Raw genomic sequence first — 27,460 nt, forward strand, 5'->3', positions numbered from 1 at the left:
CGGGTAACAGGGCCCCGAATAAACCTGAAAAGAAAGAACAAATAATAAAAATAAAAAAATAAATATGTAATTAATTAAAACTCTTTGATTACCCTTAAATACGATAGCTTTTTTAAAATTATTTTTTAAATAAAGCAAAAATGCATATTTATTTTCTGGACATAAACTGTATGTCTACACATTTAAATTCGAATGAAAAATACATAAGACTAAATCTATTAATCTTTCATGTTGAGTGAAATAAATAGTAGTTACAATAAGAAATAAATGATCGTTAATTGCAATGTTGATGTAAAGTATGTAACGAACTCATTTACAGCAAAGTAAAAAAAAAAAAAAAAAAAAAAAAAAAAAATTACTATAAGGTAATATTAATTACATTCATCATGTTTTTAAACAATACAGAAAATACGGACGCTAAACTTCAGTGGCGGATTTGGGCGGGGCTGCGAGGTGGAGGAGAGCGACGTGATTGGCCGACATGATGGTCACGTCACTGGGTGCACCGCACTTTTAAAAGGTTCCACAGATGGACGCCGCAAGCATCTTCGCCACTTTTCAGGAACCTCGCGGGATGTTTTCAGGATCTTTTCACAAACTCAAAAGGGAAACATTTAAATGACATATCTATATATATCTATGTATGTATATATATATATATATATATATATATATATAGAGAGAGAGAGAGAGAGAGAGAGAGAGATTTTTTTTTAAAACCAGTAATGAAAAATATGAGGATTTTTGACGAGACTATTTAGGAGGACAATAATCGACAGTGGGTGGAGATATTTCATTTTAAAAGAGAACAAAGAGGACAGAGGTAAGTAGGAATAACACTGAAAATCATGTTTTGTTTTGTTCACAAAAAAATGACATGCTCCCATTTTTGTTTTGTGCTGTTAGGTATTACTTTTGTTAACGTAATTGTTTTTTTAAATCACTTGGTAAGTGAAATCAATTTAAAAAAAAAAAAACCCACTAAAACCGCATTTAGAATTTTTGTTTTTATTTTTAATGGTAACAATCCCATAATGCTCAAACTGTATATAACTAAAATTCCCACTAAGAGAGCAGAATCATTTTTGCATTGTGTTTGTTCGTCTATTTGCTGACTCCAATGACAAAAAGCGAGAAACCAAGCAGGTTTTACAGAAACCAAGCAGCGTAATATTTTTTTGCACAGTACTTTTAGTTTTAGTTTGCTGTCACATTTCTATTTGATTATTATTTATAGGTTCGCGTGTCACTTCACGCGGGTTAATTGTCAATTCAAATGTTTTTTGTCTCCCCCCCTCCTACTTTAACGTTTTCAATGCAAAGCTCACGCCTGGAGCCAAATGCTATGTAAGTCATAAATCCACGGCAATTAGCATAATGAGGGTTAAATCACACCCCGGAGCCAAATTGTCCTGAACAGAAGACATAAGAAAAAGAACATTATGTTTGATTTTTATTCTCTTCTTTAATGCATTTTAAAATGGTGCAGATTACAGGAATACTGCCGAGATAATGTTATTTTAGAAGAAGATTTGATCACACACGCATGTATGCTGCTGGTCGACCAATCATGTGTCAGCCAGATGATAAATTAATAGCCCGGTACGGTTCAAACCTATTTGCACCCACATTAGACAGGAGTCCACGGGGAGCCCACGCAAATGTGTCAGTCAGCCTGCAGGCGTCTGGAACACAACACGAACAACGTGCAGGACAGGACCCAGGAAGAAGGGGGGGGGGGGGGGGGGGGAGGAAGAAAAAAAAAAAAAAAAAAAAAAAACGGGTTAAACTGTCACACAGCAAAGAAAACTATTTATTTTGACCGTTCATGAACCATTAATAACGATCATCCTCGTCGTTTTAAAAAGGCAAAACAAATATTAGGAAGAGTGTTTAACTATTTGCAGAATATCTTACAAGTAATTCATTAATTAAAAAAAGAAAAGAAAACCAAGTTGTCGGAGTGGTTTGTTTTTTGGAGAGAAAAAAAAACTTTGATATTATAGCAAAGAACATAATACAGTATACTGAAAATAGAAACAACAAAAATGTCTAACATTCCTTATATAAATCACTACTATTGGTCAGAAATGACAGATTAGTCCATAATAAATTGTAGATTGTAGAAAGAACCAAGACATTTATTAAGAAAAAACAAATATTCTATCACAGGAAATATTCATATTTATTATTTCATTCCACGTACCATTTACTGCATGACGGTGGAATTACATATTTAAATCTTCATTTAAAAGTTCAATATGATGAAAACACAAATGTTTTATATATACAGTCCATCCTAATTAGTAAGACATTACCATAAATAGTTGTGTATCCTTGAAGTGGTATTTAGTTATATTGTGTACCTTAATTTGATAGGTGTGAACTTTCACTATCTTTTGTGAATTATGAGTTTGAAATATACAATACAATTTAATATTATACTTCATCATAATGTAACGTTTGTCTTACAGTTATGTATGTATACAGTATGCATATCAGTAATACAATGCACGACATTCCATATTTTGTAATCATTTCAATTATCATTATTTATTTGGCCACAGCATCCCAAGCACACTTTTTTTTTTTTTTTTTTTTTTGTCTTTCTGGTAACTTTTTGATATTCATGACAAGAGTTTAGTCTTCCTGCTGTAAAAGCTGTTTGGAACAATTACAAAGCATCGAGGCTAATTATCAATCGCACACAAAGACTTTTCGTGTCGTTGTCCTTCCACCTGTTGCCATTTGAATGATCCACTTCCAACCGCTAACTAAATAATAATGATGTTTCCTCACACTGTATTGTACAAATCATAATCCCTCCAGCGGAAATTCTACTAAAAAAAAAAAGATTCCAGCCTTCTTTGATGCAACACATTTAGTTGTTGTTGAATTTTTTTAAACAAATCTAATTAAAGAACAATTTACACATGTACTTTTTTTGTTAAGCTGAAGTAATATTTTGACTTTGACATTCATGAACTTAATACAAATGTGTGGGGCCACCCAAAACTCTGGAACTCTGTTCTTCCCACTCTCCACTCTCCGCTCTGCCTAACAGTGCCGAGGTTTGAGTTTGAATCTTGAATCTGTGGCCTTCCTGTGTGGAGTTCGCATGTTCTCCCTGTGTCCGCGTGGGTTTTCTCCGGGTTCCTCCCACATTCCAAAAACATGCATGCCAGGTTAATTGAAAGACTTGAAAGTGTCCATTTATTATCTTGGCTGTATTTGATACAGATGAGTTGAACCAACTCAATTATATGATACTACACGGATGTACTACGTTTAAGCTGCAGCTCCATAAATAAAATGGATGGAAAACCTGCCCAAAATTAATTTGTCTTCAGCCACTGAGTAAATTAAAGTAAATTGAGGGTGGAAAGTATTCAGTTTAACTTAATAGTTCTAAAAATGACTATTTATAAACGGCAAATTATGTATCTCAGTTCATCTGATCTATCGATGCAACTGACGTACTGTATATATATATATATATATAGTGAAAGGCATTTTTTTTTTTTTTAAATGTTCTTCCACTAGATGGCAGAAGGCAAAATTCACTTATGTATCCACATTTTTGTTTGTTGGTTTGCCAGGAGGTTTTTCCTAATGTCAATAATTTGTGCTTTGTCCGAACAAAAGCGGGGAAGCACTGCAAGCAGAGGCCTGACCTAGATGCTTTCTCCCCCGAAGTCATGCAGCACTACGGGGTCAACGGCTACTCCCTGCACGCCATGAACTCCCTCAGTGCCATGTACAACCTCCACCAACAGGCGGCACAGCAGGCGCAGCACGCCCCCGACTACCGGCCCTCCGTGCACGCCCTCACGCTGGCCGAAAGACTGGCTGGTAAGTATCAGCCGCCGGTCGCGGGGCGTCAAAGTCGACCCCCCGGGGCGGCGCAGGGGGCCTCAATTAAACGTGCCGTGTGGCTTGTTTTTCCTCTCAACGGCTGCACGTTTCAAGACATCATCCTGGAGGCCCGCTACGGCTCCCAGCACCGAAAGCAGCGGCGCAGCAGGACGGCCTTCACCGCCCAGCAGCTGGAGGCTCTGGAGAAGACCTTCCAGAAGACGCACTACCCGGACGTAGTCATGCGGGAGCGTCTGGCCATGTGCACCAACCTGCCCGAGGCGCGAGTGCAGGTAAAACGCTGACCAGCGTCTTTAACCTTACTTTTGACCCAAGCATCGCAGAGTTGAAAACTGAAACACATGTAGACAAGGAGACAAATAACATAATATTCACTGGCATTTATATTATTGATCCTCTGTGAAGAATGACTAATAACACTGTGCCTTACTGAGCAATTGAGACCATCTCCATGTACAGTATCCATGTCTGTATTATACTGCCCCCGAGAAGGAGCAGCACAATGTCCATTCAATTGAAGCAAAACATGTGGCTAATCAATTATCATTACGCTATGTTTTTATAAAGTGTAACATTATAGAGTGCTACTTTACTTGTTAAAAAGTATTTACAAATATTTGCTTGTTTTTTGGGGAAGCTGTAACATATTAATGACATTTCCATTCATTTCATCGGGGAAAGTGGACCATTCTGCACTTAAGGCCCATTGACAAGGTCAGTGGGGACAATTAACATAATAACCACCGACAGTCTCTCCTCCGATGACATGATTAGTTAAGCTCAAAGATCCACAGCAAAAAAAACACACAAAAAAAAAACACTTGATCATTGACATGACTGAATCATGTCAAAGCCAAAAAAGTAAGCAGAGCTGCAGACTTTGCACAGATTAGCATGAGCTAAGAGTGCTACCAGCCTTTGCTTCTGATAATACAGTGAACATTGCAGAAGAGTTCGCTATTCAGAAATTCACCTATTGCTGTTCTTTCTGTGGAACTTATCTTGGGCTATTTGCTGAATGGAACGCCCTAATATACCACAAGACGGAGCCAAAGCTGAGGCTAAAAGGAAAGAAGCAATTAGCATCAAGGACATCTGTTGAAGCGAAACGTCTTAACTGAGATACTGACATCAGGGAGGAGCTACGTTTAGCCTGGGTTGTTGGTGGAAGTTAGAGAGTCTCCGCAACATGTGCAGTTAACACAACATTATTTTTCTCACTATTCATAGCAGGGTTTGGTCCATAATCCCCCATTTATAGCAGTGGTTTACTGTAATATTTTAATAATGTTCACCAACAACAACATGGGGAGAACATGCACACTCCATTAGTAAGGCCGGAACTCAGAATCAAACCCCCAACCTCAGGACTGTGAGGTGGACGTGCTCGCCTCACTTTCACCATTTGAAATAGTGAAGAACAACGCATGATGTGTCTCCTTCAACGCGTGTGCTCAGGTGTGGTTCAAGAACCGGCGGGCCAAGTTTCGCAAGAAGCAGCGCAGCCTGCAGAAGGAGCAGCTCCAGAAGCAGAAGGAGGCGTCAGGAGCCGCCCAAGCGTCTACTGATGAAGCCAAGGCCGAGGCCCCGCCCGCCGACGACACACACGCTACCCCGCCGCCTCCATCCTCCGCCTCGTCCTGCCACTCCGAGTCGGACAGGCTGGCGGCGGTGAGGTCTCACGAGCCCGGCGAGACGAGCGTGGAGGTGAACGTCACTTCCCCCGAGCCGTCGGATGGCGAATCGGCGGTAGAGGACAACGCGGACGCGGAGGAAGACACAGTGAGGGGGGAGGCGAGGGGGAGGGCCAGGGAGGAGGCGAAAGCGCACGGGGGGACGCAGCACGGTGGAAGCTCGCCGTCCTACAAACAACTCAGCCCTACATCGGGTACGAACACTTTCTTCATGTCCTCTCGTATAGTTTTTCTAAAAGAATTACAAGTTGTAGTTTAGAATGTGTATTCATAACATCCTCTTCCTGTTTCTCAGACTCCCCCCTGAGCTCGCCCGCCCTGCCGTCCTCCAGCAGCGTGACGAGCGGCCCGGCCCAGAGCAACTCGTACGCGTCGTCGCCTCTCAGCCTCTTCCGGCTGCAGGAGCAGTTCCGGCAGCACATGGCGGCCACCAACAACCTGGTGCACTACCCGTCCTTCGACATGAGCGCGCCGTCCTCGCTGCCCTACTTGGGCATGAACGTCAACATGCCGTCCCCGCTGGGCTCGCTGCCCTGCCAGTCTTACTACCAGACGCTATCGCAGGCCCAGCAGGTGTGGAACGGCCCGCTGCTGCCGGGGGCGTCGGGCGGCCTTCCGGGGAGCCTCAATAGCAAGACCACCAGCATCGAAAACCTCCGGCTGAGAGCCAAGCAGCACGCGGCCTCGCTGGGATTGGACACGCTCCCCAACTGAAGCTGCTCCCATGCCAAGCGCGTTCGCCCTCCGTGTTCGCCCTTCGATCCGGGCCTGGGGACTTTGGATCCACCCCCATTTTCCTTATTCAACCTCTCGCCTGTGCACAAAAACTTCACATGGCCTTCAGAGGCCACCTCGAGTTGAACTTTCCAACTGGCCTTGTTCTTTCTAAAGGTGTCCATCATGAGCATGTGTCTGCCGGGACTTAAAAGAATCCATTGAAATGCAGTACAGTGAACCTTCGCTATTCTCGGGGGATAGGGACTGAGAGCCCTGTCAAGATTAGCAAAAATCTGCAAGTGACACCCCCACTAAAGAGGTTTGTAATTACCTATAAATGCCACATGAAGATGGCAAAGCACTACTTATTTTGAAATGAAACTCACCTAACCTCAGTATACAGTGGAACCTTGGTTTTTTTTCTGATTAAGCCATGACAAAAAGTCTGACCATAACCACATTTTATGAAAAAGTAATCAATATTTCCCTTAGGAAATAATATAAATCCAATTAATCCGTTGCAGACACCTAAACATATTACAAGGAACTACGATCAAAAGTGTGTGAAATCCATGGTTCAGTCAGTAAGCGATCAGCAGTGAAAACGCTTCGCTCAAGGAAGTGCCACACCCCGTAACACGGTAACGTTTGGGCGCTTAATTCCAGGAAATGATTGGCAGTCAGGTGGAGGACTTTGGTACTGATCATTTTCAAACCAGAAAAAAAAAAACACCTGGATGGATGAAAACCGTGACAAATTTTGGAGAAAAAAAAACAATTGTCGAAAACTGAATCTTACAAAAACTGGGGCCTTCAAAATCATAGGTCCCACTGTACTTCCTTGGCACTAAAATGCTACCATATAGCACCAAAGCAATACTTTTATTGCGATAGCCTGAGTTTAAAAAGAGCGAATAGGTGAGTTTTTCAGCAGATAGGTTCCCCCCAAAAATCCAAGACTAGGCAAATTTGCAAGGGGGGTTTACTGTATTCTATGCTTGGGGATATTGTTGTTTCCTACTCCACTTTTGCTGTTGCACATACAGAATATGAAATACTCCTTTTTTTTCTAATACTCCTTAGCCAGAACAACTGTATGCATGCAAACGTCACACTGAAGCAAGGTTTACAGTTGGACCGTTGCCAGTGAGTTAAATAGCTATCGACACCAAACTTGGTAGAAATAAAAGTTCCCATTGATCACTGTAATCCAAGGTGTAACGCTTGTTTACTTTGATTTTAACTTGAGCTAAAAAAAAAAAAAAATAAATAAATAAAAAATGCTTGGCATCATTGATCATAGCTTAAAGGTAACGGTAATGAACACATGCGTTATTGCTCAAGGGCTCCCCCAATTGTTGGGAAGTGAAAATTGACTAAGAAGACCAAGCGTTGCAGTGACCAGCGAAAAATAGCGAGTAACTGAGTCCGCTCCCGAAAATTGTTTAGAATTGGCTATATTAAGTTTAAGTGAATTTTTTTTCATAAATAAAAGAATAGTCGCCCCCCCCCCCCCAAAAAAAATAAAAAAATAAATGTGAACTCGTGAATAGTGAACCGCAAAATGTGTGAGGGATTACTGCATAGAACAGAAAATACAAGTTGTTTTTAACTCAAATACAAATGACTATATTTACATTTGTTTCATCTCTAAATAAGTCAAGCAATGAATGTACGTACTAAACGTTGACAAAAAAAATAATTAATTAATCATCTGTGTTGTAACCCCATGTCTTGAAATAAGCATTGTCCCATCATTTGAGCAAACCGCAAACAGAAAAGTAACGTGAGCATCGATGTTAGCACAACGTTACAGGTGTCCTGGCTGGTCTACCAAAATTATATACCACTAAAAATAGGTCATCTTGAGTCACCGTGGCAACGACAGAGACGCTGTCTAAATACTACACCTTGTTGCTTTAAAAACAAACAATTGCAGGACTAAAGAAGAGCAGGCAAAGTCTATGTATTTTATCTCTGTACATTTAAGATGTGTATCTTTCAATTGTGTAAATAAAAAAAATAAAAAAAAATAAAAAATGAGTAATTTATCTGTGAAATTTAAGGGAATAAATCAAGCCTGACAGGTGAGAATATGTTTGCGTCTTTATTGTTGTTTGCATTAAATTATAAATGGGAGCTACGCGACAGTAGTAGAACCACACTGAATAAAATATAATAATACTACGAGAATCAACTTGTAATATGTATATCAAGGTTTTTTTTTTGTGGGGGGGGGGAATGGAATCATGTAAGAACAAAGCTATGCTTTATTGTGGAAAAAAGTACGACAGTAAAGTTGCATAAAAAAAAGTATGATTTATTTTTTTAATATTACAAAATTAAAGTTGAAATTTTAGATGAAAAGAAAAAAGTCATATTTTACCTAAATAATTTTAATATGCTCCGTACACATCACAGCGGCATTTTTATGATGAGCTAGGAAGACCTAACAGTCCAGACTGAAAAAAAATATTTAAAAAAAAAAAAAAGTTTTTGGGTAGGATATTGTTCTCCAGCACAACACATACAGACACAGATCGCATAAGAATTCCACAAATCCAGCTCAGAATCTAAAAAAATAAGAGGTAAAAACTCTACGTGTGTTTTAGTTGTTCTTTTGATTTTTTTTGTGATACTGCCACAGAAGGGTATCAGCGATGGCAAGACTACGTGGGCACACGGCACAAGAACACACGCTCAGTTGATGCCGTATTTTTCAATTGATTATTTTATGGCCTAAAAGTGTTTTTCATACGTGATACATACTGTAATTATGTCTTTACTACCATGTCAGTGTAGAATTGTAATAGACTACGGCAAGTTCAGACTTCATTTTAAACAAATTCTTGTCATATCACCACTTCGGATGCCGATGTCGTAAGTCTGTACTTGTACTCGGACTTAATAAAAAAAAAATGTAAAAATGCTCTGATACTGATACTACACAGCGATACCGCCGCCTGTAAATTACGCTCCGCAAAATGAACGATGAATTCCGCTCCAGCGGCGATGGAGGCGGTCTGGCAAGCACCAAGTTTCTCGAGCCTCGTCGCCTGATTCGTTAAAATTACAGTACTGTAATATTACTCTAAAAAGTCTTGTATTTGAGCCACACTTATGTCCTGTTCATGAAAAGTATTATTATTATTTTTTTTTTTTACAATATTTGATTAAAAGAAATGACATTTCTAGCAAAATTGTGAGACATAAAGCGTCGGTACTGTACAAGCACTCGTACTTGGCTTGAAAGAAGTGGTATCGGTACATCCCGAGGCACCACCATCAGAACGGAACTCCATCGTAAACTGAGGACAAAAGGCTTCATTATGAGTAGCATTCATCAATTTTATATGATTACGTTGCCTAATAGGGAAACTGTATTCAAAGTTGAGGTGGAGATCAGAACAGATTTAAGAAATTTGAAATTCTGCTGTTGATTTTGAAAATTTTAATTAATTCTTGGGATTTTTTCCAATTAAATTCGTACATTTTAAAAAGTAGTTGAACAAAAATCCTGAATCAAAATTACATTCTTGAGCATTTAAATTCAGGGGGAATACTTAAAAATGTATTCTTTTTTTTGCATCGATTTGTATCACATTATCATTATTAGTATTCCAGATTGACATCTTAATTGAAAAACAAATATATTTTTTTAAAATAAGGAACATTTTAAGCGACCCTGTGTAAGTGTTTCATGGAAAATATGATACATAGTGGCCACTTTTTTTTTTTTTTTTTAAGAAACTAAAAAAATCTTTGTTTTTAATAATTACAGTAGATTTTGATATAAAACAAAAAAATGGTCATGCTCTGCACACCCATCACCGTTGTCCTCCTCTACTACACAAACCGCTCAGTTTGCTTTCGTCACGCGACCCGTAAATAATCCTGACGCACACGGACACCCCTTGCATGGTCGACGCAGAGGTTCACGACGCGGCGCACGGGGGAGAACCTGCCGCTTGTTCAGCCGTTGCGGGAGAGCTAATCCCAAATGAAGCGGGAGGTGTCACACCCATCCGTACGCCGCCCCCACCCCTTCCCTCAATCCACATCCACCCTGTCAGCCGAGGTTTGGCTGCACCGAAACAGAACGCTTTTGCCATAAGAAGATTACCTTGGGTCGGGATATCGATGGATTAAGTAAGAATAGAAGGAGATAAAATAAGAGCGAAAGGGTTCATGCAGTCAGCAAAGTTCACGCACCTGTTTTTTTTTCTTCTTCTTTTCCTAACCATTATGAACCAGCAAGGCCTTCTCTGATGACCTACTACACATTTATAATCAAAATTTTAATATTTGTTCCATGAAATTAAATTATTTTATTCCTAACAGTCTATTCTATTCATTTTGTGGCGTTTTTCTTGGCTGAACTGATTCCAGTGTGTCTATGTTGATTTCTTTTTTTTGTCCAATCAGACTTCAGCCTCTATTTGTTGCCATGTCAATGGGATCTGCCCAGGGCCTTCAGAATCATGAGTGCTGGTCAATGTAATTTAATATATTTTACCAATGGAACGTTTTCTTTCACCAATCCGACTTCACAATCATCCTCCTAGGGCCACAGAGCTGGCCCTTGATGACGTCAGCCTTTTTCTGTCCTCTGATTGGTTGATCAAAGCAAGCCAATTTTCACTTGCCAACCACGTCTGCAGCAATTTGCAAAAATTCTATACATTTAATAATCCGCATTTCTAGTGAGTATGATGTATTTTATTTATGTTTTTGTCATGTTATTAGATTAATATTGATTCTGAACTGTTTTAGATGATGTGACGTGGCTGTTATATTGCATTTTTGTATAGTCTTGATGGTTTCTGTAATAGTGACGTGATCGTAGTAGTATTAAGAGGTGGATTAAGTCTGGTAAATCCCCACAGAAGGCCTGCCACTGCTATAAACTATATTAGATCACTTTCTTGGACGGAATGAAAGTTGTTAGTGTTTTAGTAATGGAGAACGTTTACACAAGACTTCACTCCTTTGAGCACATGCACTTCAGATCCTTTTAAATATGAGGTCCATTTACCATCAACACTTGAGTTTTACTTGCAGCACGGTAGGAGTGAAAGTTAATGCTGTATGTGTGTGTGTGTGTGTGTGTGTGTGTGTGTGTGTGCGCGCGCGCGTGCGCACGCTAAGCCACTGAAGGTTTCCAGGAGCTCTTTGATGTGTATCTCTGCAATGCGCTATTAGAAGGATTTTCCTAGTTGACAGCTCAGAGAATGTGTGGAGGAATTGCGATGCCAGCGGGCCTAAAAGAATGCTGGAAACAGGATTAGGATCATATTCTGGCAGCGCCTGTCACTTCATCAATGGCTAAGGTTTCCTCAGTGACAGCCCTCCTTCTCCGCGAGCCTAAAACCTTTAGTGGGACCATAAAAGGGGTGAGAGAGGGTGGAAAAAAAAAAGAGAAACAACACAATGATTGAATGGTGCGCCGTGATTTTCTGGGCTGGTTTGGATGCGAGGGGCTTTGTGCTGGGAGGTCTGAGAGGGGCGGCATTGATTTAGAGGGAGGAGTAGGTCGTGGGGGTGAGAACAGGGGTAAAGGGGGGTGGGGGGTTTACACCCACAAACACATGGTAGGGTTTTACTCCACACAGCCCTTAACACAAGGGGGGCAGAAGTTTGGTGTCCCCCAGCAGGTGCATGAGGGAGGGTCTCTTGACAGTTTGCAGTCCTGCCTGCTTTCGCTGGGTGGAGTGAAATGTCCTATCACAGTGGTTCTCAAACTGGGGTCTAGAGACTGTCAGGGGTCCACGAGCTGTAACTAGGGGGTCCACAAAATAATTTCAGAAATTACTATGTTGTCATTTTTTTAAAAGTGCATATCTACATTTTGGGGACTGGGACAGCACTCAAATAAACAGACCAATTACACTGGTACCTTGACTTAGCTAAATCCGCAGTAACTGGAGAAACCCACGCAAGCACAGGGAGAACATGGCAGGGCAGGGCATTCATAAGGGGGGGGGGGGGGGGGGGGCACAGGGGGCCAAGCCCAGTGTTAGAGGGACACCTTTAGCCCCACACCCCTAAAACCGCCACTGGCTGCCTTTCTCGTTTTCTTGGAATAATTTGCATTCAAAGATCCAGATAGTGTTTTAAGGACGGACATTAAAATTAAGGCTATCAGTTAATTTTTTTTTTTGAGGGTATTCCCCATTCTTAAAAACTTACAAAATGTTACGGATGTGTTCATTTTGGTGAACATTTACATTTCGTAACAAACTGGCTTTGTCAGCATCTCCCGATTTTTTAAATTTGTTTTGCCCACAAAACCAGCTTCACTAATAAATGTGAAATTTGGTTGCTATGTCTGTCATGATTAGAATCTTGAAAAGGTCTCAAGTCCTGAAACACTTTTACGGTCATTATCACCATTTTCCAGGTGAACTTCAAAAACAGACTTGTCCTTGAGATTTTGTAAAATTCAGCTCCCGAAGCCACTTTCACTTTACATGAAGTTCTATCAGGAGTAGAATCATGAAAAAAGTCTCAAGAACCCATGTCAGAAACGACACAAGAAGCCGGCCAATGTTGTCTTGAAGCAGATCATTTAGGGTGATTGTCACCATTGTGATTGTCACTAGTGGTTGAATTTGTGATAGAGATTTTGTCTGTTAACCAGTAGGACAAGACGAAATATTTTTTTTATCCCCATGTCATTTCTGTGGCTATGTGCAAGCACTGCGCTGTGCTGTGCTGATCAGGTGGTCTCGTGGAGGGACTGAGTGTCTTCACATTGCGCCGACAAGTTATATAATGCCAGGAATTAGAGCCTAGCATGCAAATGTGAAATCCTCCCCTGGTTCTCCTGAGGAGCGTATGAGACGGACTATCTGCTGAAGGCTTCACTCCGGCTCCCCCAGCTTTGTGCTACAGAGGCGCTCTTCCTTTCTCCCCACCGACTCGGGTGATAATCCTGACACGCACTGTCTGCATTTTCTTACTGTACGTCTTTAAGCGCATTTGCTGAGCATTTATCTCTCCAATGTAAACCAATTTGGCTATAAGGGCCCGGGGCCAATCAAGGTGCTGGAGGGGGAAGAATGGAAAACCCAAACGTAGCAGATGTGCAAAAAGGGCGAGATGGAAGAGCTTGGCGACGATGCGGGCTTTGACGAACGAGTGAATGCAGCAAAAAAAAAAAAAAAAAAAAAAAAAAAAAAAAAAAAAAAAAGTAAAGCGGAACAGACTGAGAAAGAGTGTCCCTTGTCCGAAGGGTAAGCTTTTCAAACTTCGGATAGGGCCTTTAAAGCCGATAGAAAGTGGATCACGGAATTGTTGAGTCTCAGAATCGGAGAGAATCATACAGCGCTCGCTTGTTAATCCTGTCATAGGAGAATAAAAAAATAAAAATGCTGGGCATACTTTGGGAATCCTTCTGCTGATATTGAGAAGCTGTTGTATTGACAGGTGCTGTTGTTCAATAGCGCCTGTATCAGCTCTCTAGTAATCTCCCGTTGCTCTCCTCCCACTACTGCGCCGCGCCGCCATTGGAAGTAATGGCCGATGGAATGAAGCAAACAGGGTGAACTAGTCAACGGGATCATCTAGATCAGTAGTCCCCAACCGTAGGGCAGCGGACTGGTACCGGTCAGTGGGCCAGAGACTGAACCCAAAATGTTTTATTGACCATCACTCTGAAAGACGTTCATCTTTTAGTCAAGTCCCCAGTCTTAAAACATTGTTTGCATACAGTCTGCATTATTAGACATAAGGTTTTGGCCACAAAAATAGAGCTTCATTTCGCACCAATGCCCTTGTTCCTCTCCGCCAGTCCCGAGTTAATTAACGCTAGTATGAATCTAGCGGCGATGGGAATAGCCAAAGCTAGCGAGGGTAATTGCTATTCTCATCCACCACTAGTTTATTTTCGTGATCTTGGACCCGCGCAGACTCGGTTGTCTTGTTGGTTGGACATTTTACTCCTCCACAGAGTGTTATAAACCAGCGACGGCAGCAGACGGGTGAGTTGAAAGTCCTTTAAATTGGCCGATTGAAAGACGAGATGCCAAAAACACGTGGTTAGTGATTAGTTGACTATAAGCGTTAAGTGTCAATCCAGAATAGTAAAGTCGACTTGTTGACTAAATCGGTTCAACCCCTAGCTCCCACTAATTACACCTGGTGTCATGGTGGTTGCAGTTTTAATCATTTGTTTATATTTGATTCATCTGTTGAAATATTGCTTCACATTGAACCAGTCTGTGGCACCAAAAAAAATGTTGGGGGCCACTGCTCTAAAAGACAGGAGCCCCCCGCTGTGTCACATTACGGTAGCGGCCATAATGACTATGGGCTCCTTGGCCCCTGAAATGGGACATTAAGACAGAATCATCCCAGGTTAGTTGGGGCGACAGCAAGGTGTTTTATTCGCTCGCACACAAGCGGCGTAGGAGTGGGACCGGATGGCTTTTGAAGTACCCGATCTTATAGCCTAAGGTTCCTGGAAATGAGGTGTTTGCCGCTCTTATCAAGGCGGACGGTTCAGCCTGAATGCGTTCAACAGGCTGATCGCCATCCTCCTCCATCACGGCGCATACTTCATATTTCACGATACACTAGCTCACCGCTTTACGTTCCATCCCTGGAAGGATTGGATTGGAATACTCACACCACAATAACTAAATGAAGACATCTGCAAAGTTTTGAAGCTGTGACGCCAATGGGGGTTAATGCCACACATCAAGCAATGAGGGGAAAAGTATAGAAATCCTTCAGTTAAATAGGATGACTTCACTCACCATTACATTTTTCCTCTTGAAATGCGTTTGTTTGTGCAAGCTGAGAGTTGCTTAATGTATGCGTTATTCTAGAGTTCAAGACTTCCGTGTTCTTTTATTACCCCTTAAACTTATACACAAGTAGTCATTTTAACATAAAGGAGGAGTGGGAACTTAAAGGTAAAAAACAAGCCATTCTGGGAAGCTACGTTTTTAAAAACGACAACAACAAATTTACCTATCGAAAATAAAAAAATAACTTTCCAGGGTCAAATGTCGTCAGTAAAAATAAACAAAAAAGTATCGAGTATACAGGGAATGAGCTAAAATTTACAACTGCGACACAAATGTAAAAAAAAAATAAGTTAAATTCTCCTCTGAAAGAGGTCCCTGGACCAAAACAGTTTGACACCCCTGCTTTAGACCCAAATGGACAAAAAAAATGCCTCATTGAAAATTTTTTTTAAAAGTTATTCTTCCACATTCATCTTAACATAAACTAATACATTTTTTATGTGAACATTTCAATTTGGACTACTGCTTTTGTGTATTCTGTATATCATAAAAACTGTATACAGTGCCGTGAAAAAGTATTGGCCCCTTTCTCAAATTCTTATATTTTTGCAGTATCCCCACTTTAATGTTTAAGATCTCCAAACAAATGTAAGTATCAGAAAAATATAACCCAAATGAACTTGAATTTCTGTTTTTAAATGCCGATTTCATTTATTAAGGGGAAAAAAACTGTTTAAAGTTACCTGGCCCTGTGTGAAAATTTTTTGGCCCCCTAAACCTAATCACTGGTTGGGCCGCCCTCAGCAGCAACAACTGAAATCAAGCGTTTTGTATGAATGGCATTGAATCTTTCACATCTCTGTCGAGATATTTTGGCCCACTCTTGATTGCAGAATTGTTTGAATTCAGCAAAAATTGAGGGTTTTCGAGCATGAAAGGACTTTTTAAGGTCATTGCACTGCATTTCAAATTGGATTCAAGTCTAGACTTTGACTAGGCCACTCCAAAACCTTCATTTTTATTTTTTTTTTTTCGAAGTTGACTTGCTGGTTTGTTTTGGATCGTTATCCCGCTGCAGAACCCAAGTGCACTTCAGCTTGACGTCACAAATTGATGGATGAACATTCTCCTTCAGGATTTTCTGTTAAAGAGCAGAATTCATGGATCCATCAATCACAGCAAGTTGTCCAGGTCGTGAAGGACAAAAGCAGCCCAAGACCATCACATTACCACCGCCATGTTTGACTGCTGGAATGATGTTCTTTTTCTGCAATGCTGTGCTATATTTACAGCAGATGTAACAAGACACGCACCTTCCAAAAAGCTAAACTTTCATCTCATCAGTCCATAGAATACTCTCCCAAAAGTCTTGAGAATAATTCAGATGTTCTTTTCAGTCAGTAGTGGTTTTCGCCTTGGAACTCTGCCATGGATGCCATTTTGTCCAGTCTCTTCCCTATTGTTGTGTCATGAACACTGACCTTAACTGAGGCATGGGAGGTCTGCAGTTCTTTCGAAGTTGTCCTGAAATCCTTTGTGGCCTCTTGGATGAGTCATTGCTGTTCTCCTGGGGTAATCTTTGTAGGCTGGCCAGTCCTGGGAAGGTTTGCCACTGTTCCATGTTTTCTCCATATGAGGATAATGGCTCTCCCTATGGTTCACTGGAATTTTAAAGCTTTACAAATTGCTTTTGTTACCCTTTTTCCAGACTGATGTCAATTAATTTATTTCTCAACTGTTCTGGAATTTATTTGTATCCTGTCATTTTGTTGCAGCTTTTTGTCCAACTTGATTTTTTTCGGGACTGATTCTATTTAAGTGATGTCTTAAATGAACGGAGGTAATCAAGCTTGGGTGTGATCAGTTAAGATTAACCAAAAATTATGATTAGCCACAATAAATTCATGATGCAACAAGGGTAATTAATTTTTCACACAGGGCCAGGTAACTTTGAATAGTGTTTTTTTCCTGCTAAATAAATGAAAATCACCATTTAAAAACAGCCTTATAAGATCAATTGGGTTATATTTTTTTCCTGATAATTACATTTGTTTGATGATCTAAAACAAACTATGCAAAAATATAAGAATTTGAGAAGGGGGTCAATACTTTTTCATAGCACTGTATCTTTGGTGATACTTTCTTCCATTCAAAGCATGCAGCAACATTTCACACCCTTTAATTGTTCCTGCAAGGGTTCCTCCTACAGTACATAAAAGATGAGTGGATGTCCCCATTGATGTTGGATAATGGGCAAAGAGTAGATGGAAATCCACACACTCCGATATAAACAAATTAATTCAATAATACATAGGTTAAAATCCCCAAAATATAATTAATGTACGTTTCATTTGTGTTCTTGTACGTGTGTGATTGTCACCGCTATACCTCCTCAGGTTCCTCCGGGATTTATGAACAATATCAAGTTCCCCGAGGGCCCGGCAAGTCCCTCCGGTGCCTTTTAAAGCTTAATGCTCCCTGACTGAGTGGCACAGCGAGAGCCACTCGCTCTCTCTCCATGCGCCTCCGATAAGAGCCGAGAACAACCTCTCAATTGCGGCTCCCCCGCTCGTCTCATGTGCCCGCCTTTTTAGCTATTTCCCCATTCAGGCGATTGTAATGGAAAACGGAAGCGCTGTACCTAATGGCTTGGCATCCCCGCGAGAGCTGGGGAGGAACATATGTAAATTTATGTAAACCCAACAGAAAACACATATTTACAATAGCGCGGGGTAATGTGACGACACGCTAGATGGAGACGCCATGTGTCATTAGGCTGCTTTATCGCTTTTCTTTTACCTGGGAGGTGCTACAATCACTCACGAGTGGAAAAGGAGAAAGGAAATGATGTGAGCAGTGATGAAGAGGAGGAGGAGAGATAGAAAGGTAGAGTGTTGGGGTGAAAAGAAACATTTAATACATTATTCAGTGACCCAAAAAAAGTTTGATTGTGCAGGTATTATCAAACATAGAGCACAGTGGATGACAGATACAGCTGAATGTGTACTTTATTCTTAATGATTGTACATATTGACACAGGACACAAACCTTAGAAATTGTTATTTGGAATTTTCCAGTGAGTGGTTGCAGTGCAGGTTTGTAGTTTAATCCAAAATACTACATCACATATTATGCAATGGTCCAAATGGGAAAAATGAGCAATAGTCATGTGTTAGTCTAATCAAACGTTCTAAAGACATAGGGGGGGGGGGGGGTGAATAAAATAAAAAAATAATAATCAATGAAATGTGAAAACTTTGGAAACTGCCAATGTATTAGTTCAAACAACTCAAAAACAGGAGTGCATCATTTTTATCTTGTTTTAGCTTAGCGGTAGGTTAAAGTCTGTGGTGCACCAAGGAGTAGATGCACAAAAATACACTTTATAAACAGAGAGTAATAACCTAATTGAATGGAATGTTTGTGCAGCATGACTAATTTATTGCTGCTCCTTCTGGTGTAAGCAACCTGGCCTTCAGGGGGCAGTATAATGCAGACATAAATGAAGTAGATTTTCAAAACTACTATTTTTCTTAGAGGATTAATAATTACATGCCTGTGATTATTGTTATATTATGTCTACATGTGTTGCTACACACTTTGTGTTCAAATATCTGTTAATTAAAGGATTACAACATTGTGTTAGCCCGTCTATGCCATTTTGAATTGTGTGTTAGGATTAAGCTAGGGGAAGGGTATAATTGTGTGGTTGTTTTAATTTAACAAGGTGTAATTTTCCCTGCTTTGTTTAGTTTGACAGTCCACATTAACTGGGAGTGGCATTAAACAGCTCGAAGGCACTTTTTCTCAAACCCAATGACAGCTTCTATCTTGAAAAACTCTTAAGTCTGGTCACTCATATCTCAAGGCACTGGATAGTGCTTTTTTTCCACCATTCAAAGCAAAAAGTTCTTACTTTTATACTTTGCAAAAATAGCCCATGAAGCTGACATGTTATACTCAATTTAGTTCAATTCAGTTTAATTCAGGTTTGCGCTTTCAATGCATGCAGCAATAATTCGAGGTTGTTTCTACTATTATTTGATGAGTACACACCAGGCAAATTCAATAGCACTAGAAAGTGTGTCTTAACTTTTTTACTGGTACTGCCTGTCAGGTGTATTGCGGTTCTTTTCATAAAAATACTCACAAGCCACAATGACATTATCTTGAGTGCAAAGAGGAAATGGTTGTGTTTGACAAAGTCACAGAGTCGCTTATCTTAAGTGTCCTGACGGTGACAGTTGAGGCCTTACTTCATCCTGCTCTGTTTAACAAGCTCCTCCACCTCTTTCATGAAGCGCAGACACAACTCATCCTGCCACGGACGGGCGACGCACTGCACGGCCATTGGCAGACCCCGGCCTCCTGACAATGCCTACACACACACACACACACACACACACACACACACACACACACACACACACACACACACACACGTTAACACACGAAATTCTCAGATACTAGATAGCATCCAGGGTAGTCTTTTGTCTCCATCTGTTGAATAACAGTGGAACTACAGAGACTTTTTTTTTTTCATCCCACATTTATTTTACCTTGTCCAACTAACACTTGTTAAAATTTCTTTTTGGACTTCTGGCTTTCAGTTTTTAATTTACAGTACATCAAAGGCTGCCATTTCCCCCCCCATTCAAAGCACACAGAAACATTTGACAAACCTTTTACCGTTTTCTGTAAGGGTGCATCGCAAAAAAAAAAAAAAAAAAAAAAAGTGCATATCTATTGATATTGCATAAAATCCTCTCAGAAATCCACACTCTGCTTTATAAACTTGTTAAATAATAAAGGGTTAAAATCCCACAAATATATTGAATATTTCATGTTTATTTCAGTCTGAAATAGTTTATAAACATTGACATTGGTTTAAAGTAGACAAATCTGAATATATATATTTTTCGATATATGGCACTTTTTCGATATATGGCACTTCGAGATCATATTTGGAAAAATATGTCAAATATGACGAGGCAGAATGGCACATGACCGGAGAGAGCCAATCACAAAAAAGATTTTTAAAAATCGGACCTTTTGCGGCTATATTTCAAATGTCACTACAATTGTAATTATGGAAAGAAACTGCAATTTAATTACCCGTTTTCTACCAGTAATGGATTATAATTACATACATTTTGTAGTTAAATTACATAATCTCATTATATGTAATTAGTTACTTCCTAACACTGCTTACGAGTGCACCAATTTACTAGTTTTCTGGGGGATAGCAGGGGAAACACTGTACTTTCCCTTATTACATGGAGGACAACAACTACAAACATAACATTTTTTCCATGCAAAATGTTAGTTTCAGGTTTTGGTGTGAAGTCGGGAGCTGTAAATTGGACGAAATAAGCAATGTGATTAGGCTGATGACGTTATGAAGAAAGTGTACATTAACACAAATGAGTCAATAACCTGATAAACAGGAAAAAAATGGCCTCTGGGAGAGCATCAATCAGAAATAACACAAAATACAACTACCGTATGGCACAGAAATGATTATTATTATTAATGTTTTCCAGTCACCGTGTTAATGAAGTCCCCGTTCTTTGTTGCGTGTTGCATTACCTTTTTGAAAAGCTTGTCCCAGAAGTCCTGAAACAAGCCTTTATAATGGCGCAGTTCCTCCTCATCCTCTGCCGTCACCGTGGAAACAGGAACCACGCCGGCAGGAAAGTTGAGCAAATTGTAGATTGCCGTGTAAAACAAAGGAACTAGACGGACAGAAAACAAACAAACAAACAAACCAAAAAAAAAAAAAAAAAGCTAAAAACGTGCTTTGCTTCTCTGCTGGGTTTGTTATGTAAATGACGACTACGGCATCATGCAAAGTGTACATAAATCCCGAAGACGTACAGGGAAGCCTGCCGCAGTGAAAGAAGTTGTATGCGGGTCCGAACATGGGGCAGAGCAGCACGTCGATGTTGCACCTTCTCCATTCGGCCAAGGTCTCGTGAATGTAGTCCTGATGGACACACACACGAGACGAACAGTCAGCGTGTCCTTCTGCGCGTGTTCAAACGTCATCAGCTCACAGTACCTCCACAGCCGAGTGCTGCTTCCACAACTCCGAAACGGATCTGAAACATCAGCGGAGAAAGAACGAGTGGGTTCACCTGTCATCTTTGACCAAGAAAGCTTTAAACTTCTCACCCAACTCCAGTGGAGGCTTTGAGGAGGGAAGAACCACGAGGAGACTGCGGGCAAATGAAAAAACTACTTTAGGGGAAAGAGTGAGGGGAGAGGTGGAGTTCTACAAAATTTCTCAGACAGTTCACGCTCTTAAATATAATCCGCACCCCCAAAATCTGGAATTCCCTAATGCGCACCAACAATTTACTGGTATCCATGCTCAAAACGAAATATCTGTATTTTATAAATTATTATTTATTAATTTGATGAAGTTATTTTGACACTTGTATAATTGAAGAATATCTTTATCTCTCAGCTATTAAGACAATTGATCGGTCCATACAGTAGTTGCTGTTTATTAACAAAATGTTGCAGCTTTATAATGTCCCAAGTTGTATAGCGCAATGTGTATTCATGTGAATTTAGTAGAATTTGTATAAAGTAGTAGTTGTTTTTTTAAGCATCGTTTTGGGGATTATTGAGAAAACTACAACAAAATGATATCAAAACATATCCCTTTATTCCAGTTACACTATGCTATCCTGTCACCTAATCAGTAACAATAAACTTTTATTTGATAAAATTTTACTCCGTATAATACAGAGCAGTTCTACACCACAACAACAGACATATACAAGCAAAAATGGCTATCATTTTGCAATTGCTTATAGAATTCTTCCATTAAATCTCATTCGATTGTGCAGGTGTACTAAATGAAGTGTCCAGTGAATGGACCTGGCTTTATGCAAAGACTACTCACCAGAGGCCTCATCAGGAAGGAGAGGGTCTTCCTCAGCCAGCACGGAAGATAGAAAGGGTACACTTGAAGTTTGAGAGAAGGATCAAGAGGTCCCCCCTTCCTAAAAGTACGAAAGTAGGAAACAAGAGGGCCAGAGTGATTGGAAAGTGATTTACAATTCCAAGCGTCCGGACAAATCTCTTCATCCACTGAATGAGACTCACAGTTTTTGTAGCAGGTTGGCCCCTCCATCTGCAAAGACGCCTTTGGTAGTGAGCTCAAAATTGTCCTTGATTCTCAGAGGATTGTATGGCACCAGCTATGTGTTCAGAGACACATAACAAAGAAGATGTAAAAACACACTTTACTTACAGTTGTGCCCTTATGTTGAGCTCTTACGGTATGTCCCGCCTGCTCCAACAAAGCTCTGACTTCTCTGAGGCTTCGGGTCATGCTAGGCGTCGGTTGCGTGAAGCCGTCGCTTTCCATGTAGCCGATCCTCAGCGGCTTGGCGCTCTTATACATCTGACAACCACACGTACATTCATACCACGTTTAGAATAAAGCAGCCACATTTTAGCACAGTAATTAGAGCTAATGTGGGACTCTAGGCCAGATTTAGCGAAGTCGTTCCATTTACTTCTATTGCACGAGGTGGCGGTTATCATGAATAACTGGCCAAACCAAATGCTCAGGAACACTTTCAGAAAGCTATTGTCAGTTAACACAGTTTTTCGCTAAATCTACAAACGCAAGTTAAAACTGTACCATGCAAAGCGGAATGCCATATAAGTTTGTCAGTTTGAACATTAAATATCTTGGGTTGTATTCAATTGAATATAGGTTGAAAAGGATTCGCAAATCCTTGTATGACCGTTTTACATAATGTCCCACCGTCATTGGAATTGGGGTTTGTCCTTGTTGTGACATTTTTCTTTGGTGGGGTGCCATGACATCTTTTTCACGTAAATGATTTGCCTTGGCTCAATAAAGGTCGGGAAACATTACCTTACGCATAGGATAGCGCGGTTTATATGGAGAGTATAAAAGTCAATGATTCAGCAAGTACACACCTGCACATTAAAAGGTACAGGTGGGACAGTTGGATCCAGGGCAAACATGTGGTCACAGAGCAGCGCCTGCATACACAGAGCCAGGCTGTCCACATCTTTCGCCAAGGGCCCGGCTGTTGTCGACACTAATCCGATCACAAAAGTCACACAATTGTTGTTCAGTTTGCCTGCAACCAAATGGCAGAGTAGTTCCTCACCTGACTTTTGCCCCGGACAAAGAGTGCTCGTACCCAGTTTGCTAAGACACAAAACAAGTCATTTTATTTCAGGGAAGTGTTGTGAGAGTTAACTGCAAAGTCGTAGGACTGAATAAATAAGAGATGATGACCTTAGTCGCCCCACTGTTGGTTTGAAGCCGCAAATCCCGCAGAATGCAGCGGGGATACGGACGCTGCCCCCGAGATCACTGCCGATGCCAAGTATGGAGCCTCCTCCGCCAATGAGAGCTCCCTCCCCGCCGGAAGATCCTCCGCTGGTCTTTTGGAGGTTGTGGGGGTTCACCGTCGGGCCATAGATGACGTTACTGCATTCGTAACTGGAGGTAAAACCCGAAGGAGAAAGGAGATGAGTGTGACCGTTTCTTTCCAAGATGACAAATATGCAAATGTTAAACATAGCACAATGGTGCCATGAGATATGAGTTTAATTTGTGCCGTGACCACGCTTGTAACTCAAAACACTTATCTTAAATCATCTTTTTTCATTTAATTGAATGGAAATGCCATTAATCCGCTCCAGCCTCCCCCCCCCCCCCAAAAAAAAAATGGTTGTAATGTGTATTATGAGGAAAACATTCCATGAACTTTATAAAAACATACAGTAATGACATAATTAAATAGAATTAAAAATCAACAGTTTTTATCACACTGCATCAATTAAATTCTGCTCCTTCTGGTGTGTCCACATTGGCCAACAGGGGGCAGTAAAAAACAGACAGCTGGACATACTGTTGCTTGGGGTGTTATTATGAATCCCACTGGAGTTCTTGGCAGTCCTGGCCTCTTTGCAGCAGCCAATCATATTGCAGCGGGGTATGTGCTAGGGACTGAGCTCATCAGTATGGCACTAATATTAGTCATTCAATGCAGAGGATAAAAAGTATATGACTGTGGTTACTTTTATGTCTGTCTAATGTTGTTACTGAACCATTTGTGTACACTCAGCTGCTTAAAGGGTTAAAGCACCTCAACATAAATGCTAATTAGCGTTAGCACTAAGCTAGCTGGGCCTATCTTTAGGCAGTTATTTGGCTGTTTTAAATACACAAAGTGTAGTTCTCTTTGTTACACATTTAGTTTGACAATAAACTTAGTGGCAACTTAGTGGCATGAAAAAGCCTGAAGTCTATTTTTTGATGAATTGCTCACTATTTGACAAACTACTGCTTATTGTAACGTGTGTTGAGTTGAAAAATCTGCACTTGCAAGTCAAAGCAAAAAATAAATTAAATCGGTCAAAGGACTCATATATTGAAAAATTTGCAAGTCAGGTCACCCATATTTCAAGGCACCACTGGACATGGTTGACATTACCTTAACATGCTTTGAGAGATGTTGGTTTTCACAAATGGAATGGCGCCTTGCCTCTTCAGGACTTGCACAATCACAGAGTCCCTCTCAGCTGGCCGGCCCAGATTAACGACAACGCCGCAGGAGGAGTCGTAGTTCTGTGGCAGCAGGACAACAGGCAAAGGGCAATGTCTTGCATGTGGATGAAAAAAAATACATTTTATGGTCTTAAGAGTTGAAGCTGGCAGATTTAGCTCCTTTACAGCCTCAGTCATATATCTAGCAAATTTTAACAAATTTCCTTCCCGTGAAAACAATTGCAGGTCGTCAAGCAAATGCCAAAATCAATGGATTTCATTGTAACTAGGAATGCACCACTTTTTTCAGACTGAGTACAAGTACTTGCATTTGAGTATTGGCCGACACAGAGTACCCATACTTGATAATACTGTTACATCTTGCAATCGTGATGAAAATTAGTTTTAATTTGATCAAAACACTCAAATAGAACATTTTTTGAGTAACGACTTGACTTACATTTTAACATCCAACGAAATTATTTTGTATAACACTCTTGCTATACATTTTACTTACAGTTATTTAGATATAAAAACTATTCATCTGAAATATTGAAGTGAAAGCTATGTACTGTACTACATATTAGTAATCACGTATTCTCTTTTTTGAGGTGCATACACCTGAAAAATAAATTGCCAAAACTGAAGCATGAAAACAGAAAATATGACTAAAAATGTGTAATTGTGTAATGTTTTGCAGCCACATTTTAAGGGCTCTTTTGAAAATACTCAAGGAAGCCATCCAACCTAACAGAACTGGAGAGTATCTGCAAGGAGGAATGGCAGACGATCCCCAAATCCAGGTGTGAAAAACTTGTTGCATCATTCCCAAAAAGACTCACGACTGTATTAGCTCAAAAAGGTGCTTCTATTAAATACTGGGCAAAGGGTCTGAATACTTATGGCTGTGTGATATTTCAGTTTTTCTTTTTTAATAAATCTGCAAAAATTTCAACAATTCCATTTTTTTCTGTTAATATGGAGTCCTGTCTGTACATTGAGGGGAAAAAAATGTACTTAAATTATTTTAACAAATGGCTGCTAGATAACAAAGAGTGAAAGATTTAAGGGGGTCTGAAAACTTTCCGTACCCACTGTATATACAAAAGATAATAGACAAAGAAGAAATAAGATAGCAAGAAGAGCATGAACGTAACTTGAGATAAAACTGCAACAGGACAACTTTAGTGATAGTTTAGTACAGCATTGCCCACCGCCCGCCCGCCCACCGCGCGGCTCTCCACACGGCAGACAAGGCTCCGAGCATAAGTCGGGCTGCTGAAGTAGTATCAATGTTGAATGCCTAATTGTAACCTGTTGCCAAGACAACCAAGTCTGAGGTAAATACTGGAAAAGGCACGGTGACGAGAATGGCAATTAAGGAACTTGCCGTGTGACAGTGGAGTGTTAGTGAAGCAGAGTAACTCCTGAATATCACATAATTTACATAATCAAGAATTAAAGTTTGTGTGAGTAGTTTTGAAGCGCATGATTGGATGCAGTGACCATATGAGTCAGCGGGATGAGCTATAAGCAATCTTGCAATTACCTTGTACGCCATGTTCTCCTTGATGCTAACCGGAACGCCGTACAGGAGACCTCGGTCGTTGGGGTCCAGCGTTTTCAGATGCTCAAAACTCTCCAGCAAGATAGAGGTGCAACAGTTCAACTTTTTGTTAACTTCGATAGCCTGCAAAAAGAATGATAATTGCAATAATATATTGAAAAAAAATGAAATATCACAAAGTATTTGAAGATCCTCTTCAGGATGATGATTAATTTGGTGGACGTTGAGCTCCACAATCAGAGCAATAACTCAAGGAAAAGCACTGGCAATCTTGAGTACTCCACTTTTGCGGAATAATTAAGACTAGCTTTGGTATCCTGGACCTTTTCCATGTAGGAGTAAAACAGATCTTCGGGTCTCAGCAAGCCATCCTGCAGTTTACTTGTCAGCTCGGCAAGGGACAAGGACAAAATGAGAGAAGAGTCCATCTTGGGATGCTGGAAGAGACACACGCACACACACACAAGTAAATAACCTCATCCCTCGAGTAAACAAACAATATTTTCTTTAACACACACACACACACACAATTCTATATATATATCATTAAAAAAATACTCATCCCTTAAGTATAAAAGCAATATATTTTTTAATTACACACACGAATACACAATTTCTTATGGAACCACTGTGCAACTTTTGTTGTTGTTTTATTTTTAACCTCAACTCACCAAGTTCTTGTAGTGAAGTACAGCCTTTTCGGCTTTCTCCAGGCTGCCATCTCTGAGCTTCCTGGCTCGCTGAATCTTCTTCCCAGCGTCCAGGTGGCCGTCGACCGCCCGGGCCAGCACCACCAGACCCCCCACGAGGCAGGCGACAGCCCCGGCGAAAAGGGCGACTGTCGACCGGATGTCCAGCTCCAGCCCTGCGAGAAACTGTTTGACATGTGCCATACTCGCTAGCCTAGTTCGCTACTACCAAACAATTTACGCCTGCTCAATCTTGTGCGCAACACTTTATAAATGGGAGCCGCCCACGGACGTCATATGTTTAAGAGGCGGGTTTGGCTCTCCTTTTTTGTCTGTTTATTAACTCATTTGTTCAAGATTAATGCGACTTGTCCTTGAAGACATTCATATCTGCGCATGCGCGTCCGGGATCCGTGGCATCTATTCAAAAGAATTACCTGAAATGGGCCAATATAGAGGGCGCTAATGTCTCCTTTCTGTCATACAGAATCTTCTATCCATTTCCACTGACCTTTCCTTTTCAATATTTTGTGAGTGATTTTGTATACTTAACCATATATTTTATTAATTTGGAAAAAAAGATAGGATGGATTTTTTAATTCATTGAAAATGAA

At 40.5% G+C, this 27,460-nt stretch overlaps 2 protein-coding genes across 5 annotated transcripts; one reads left to right on the forward strand and one right to left on the reverse strand.

The window, feature by feature from the left end:
* Positions 1–27,229, reverse strand: faah (fatty acid amide hydrolase). 2 transcript variants are annotated; one of them, XM_061684561.1, is made up of 17 exons: positions 26,829–27,229; positions 26,481–26,594; positions 26,140–26,280; positions 24,538–24,671; positions 23,334–23,540; positions 23,203–23,243; positions 23,006–23,130; positions 22,332–22,457; positions 22,157–22,251; positions 21,954–22,053; positions 21,215–21,258; positions 21,102–21,141; positions 20,918–21,026; positions 20,630–20,775; positions 19,297–19,418; positions 1,630–1,685; positions 1–24 (listed from the first exon to the last, which is right to left on the reverse strand). In XM_061684561.1, exons 1-16 carry the CDS (start codon positions 27,048–27,050, stop codon positions 1,667–1,669), a joined length of 1,785 nt encoding a protein of 594 aa, XP_061540545.1. In that variant the 5' UTR covers positions 27,051–27,229; the 3' UTR covers positions 1–24; positions 1,630–1,666. The 2 variants fall into 2 exon arrangements, with proteins under 2 accessions (XP_061540545.1, XP_061540544.1); XM_061684560.1 differs by lacking the exon at positions 1–24 and having other exon boundaries at positions 1,598–1,685.
* On the forward strand, positions 569–8,469 carry LOC133406728 (diencephalon/mesencephalon homeobox protein 1-B-like). Of its 3 annotated transcripts, XM_061684564.1 has the most exons (5): positions 569–823; positions 3,646–3,852; positions 3,970–4,148; positions 5,335–5,764; positions 5,866–8,469. In XM_061684564.1, exons 2-5 carry the CDS (start codon positions 3,699–3,701, stop codon positions 6,282–6,284), a joined length of 1,182 nt encoding a protein of 393 aa, XP_061540548.1. In that variant the 5' UTR covers positions 569–823; positions 3,646–3,698; the 3' UTR covers positions 6,285–8,469. The 3 variants fall into 3 exon arrangements, with proteins under 3 accessions (XP_061540548.1, XP_061540546.1, XP_061540547.1); XM_061684562.1 differs by having other exon boundaries at positions 3,646–4,148; XM_061684563.1 differs by having other exon boundaries at positions 3,697–4,148.
* Positions 27,230–27,460: the final 231 nt, after the last annotated feature.

The sequence above is a fragment of the Phycodurus eques genome, chromosome 8 (assembly GCF_024500275.1).
Source record: "Phycodurus eques isolate BA_2022a chromosome 8, UOR_Pequ_1.1, whole genome shotgun sequence".
NCBI classification, from domain to species: domain Eukaryota; kingdom Metazoa; phylum Chordata; class Actinopteri; order Syngnathiformes; family Syngnathidae; genus Phycodurus; species Phycodurus eques.

What these genes read in the sequence shown, in the direction of transcription:
- LOC133406728 (XM_061684562.1), top strand. Translation starts at nt 3,699, where the DNA reads ATGCAGCACTACGGGGTCAACGGCTACTCCCTGCACGCCATGAACTCC. An exon ending in TGCCCGAGGCGCGAGTGCAG is followed by an intron (nt 4,149 to 5,334) that starts GTAAAACGCTGA and finishes GCGTGTGCTCAG; the next exon opens with GTGTGGTTCAAGAACCGGCG. An exon ending in ACAACTCAGCCCTACATCGG is followed by an intron (nt 5,765 to 5,865) that starts GTACGAACACTT and finishes CCTGTTTCTCAG; the next exon opens with ACTCCCCCCTGAGCTCGCCC.
- faah (XM_061684561.1), bottom strand. Translation starts at nt 27,050, where the DNA reads ATGGCACATGTCAAACAGTTTCTCGCAGGGCTGGAGCTGGACATCCGG. An exon ending in GCCAACCTGCTACAAAAACT is followed by an intron (nt 22,054 to 22,156) that starts GTGAGTCTCATT and finishes TCGTACTTTTAG; the next exon opens with GAAGGGGGGACCTCTTGATC. An exon ending in TCACTGCGGCAGGCTTCCCT is followed by an intron (nt 20,776 to 20,917) that starts GTACGTCTTCGG and finishes CTGTCCGTCTAG; the next exon opens with TTCCTTTGTTTTACACGGCA.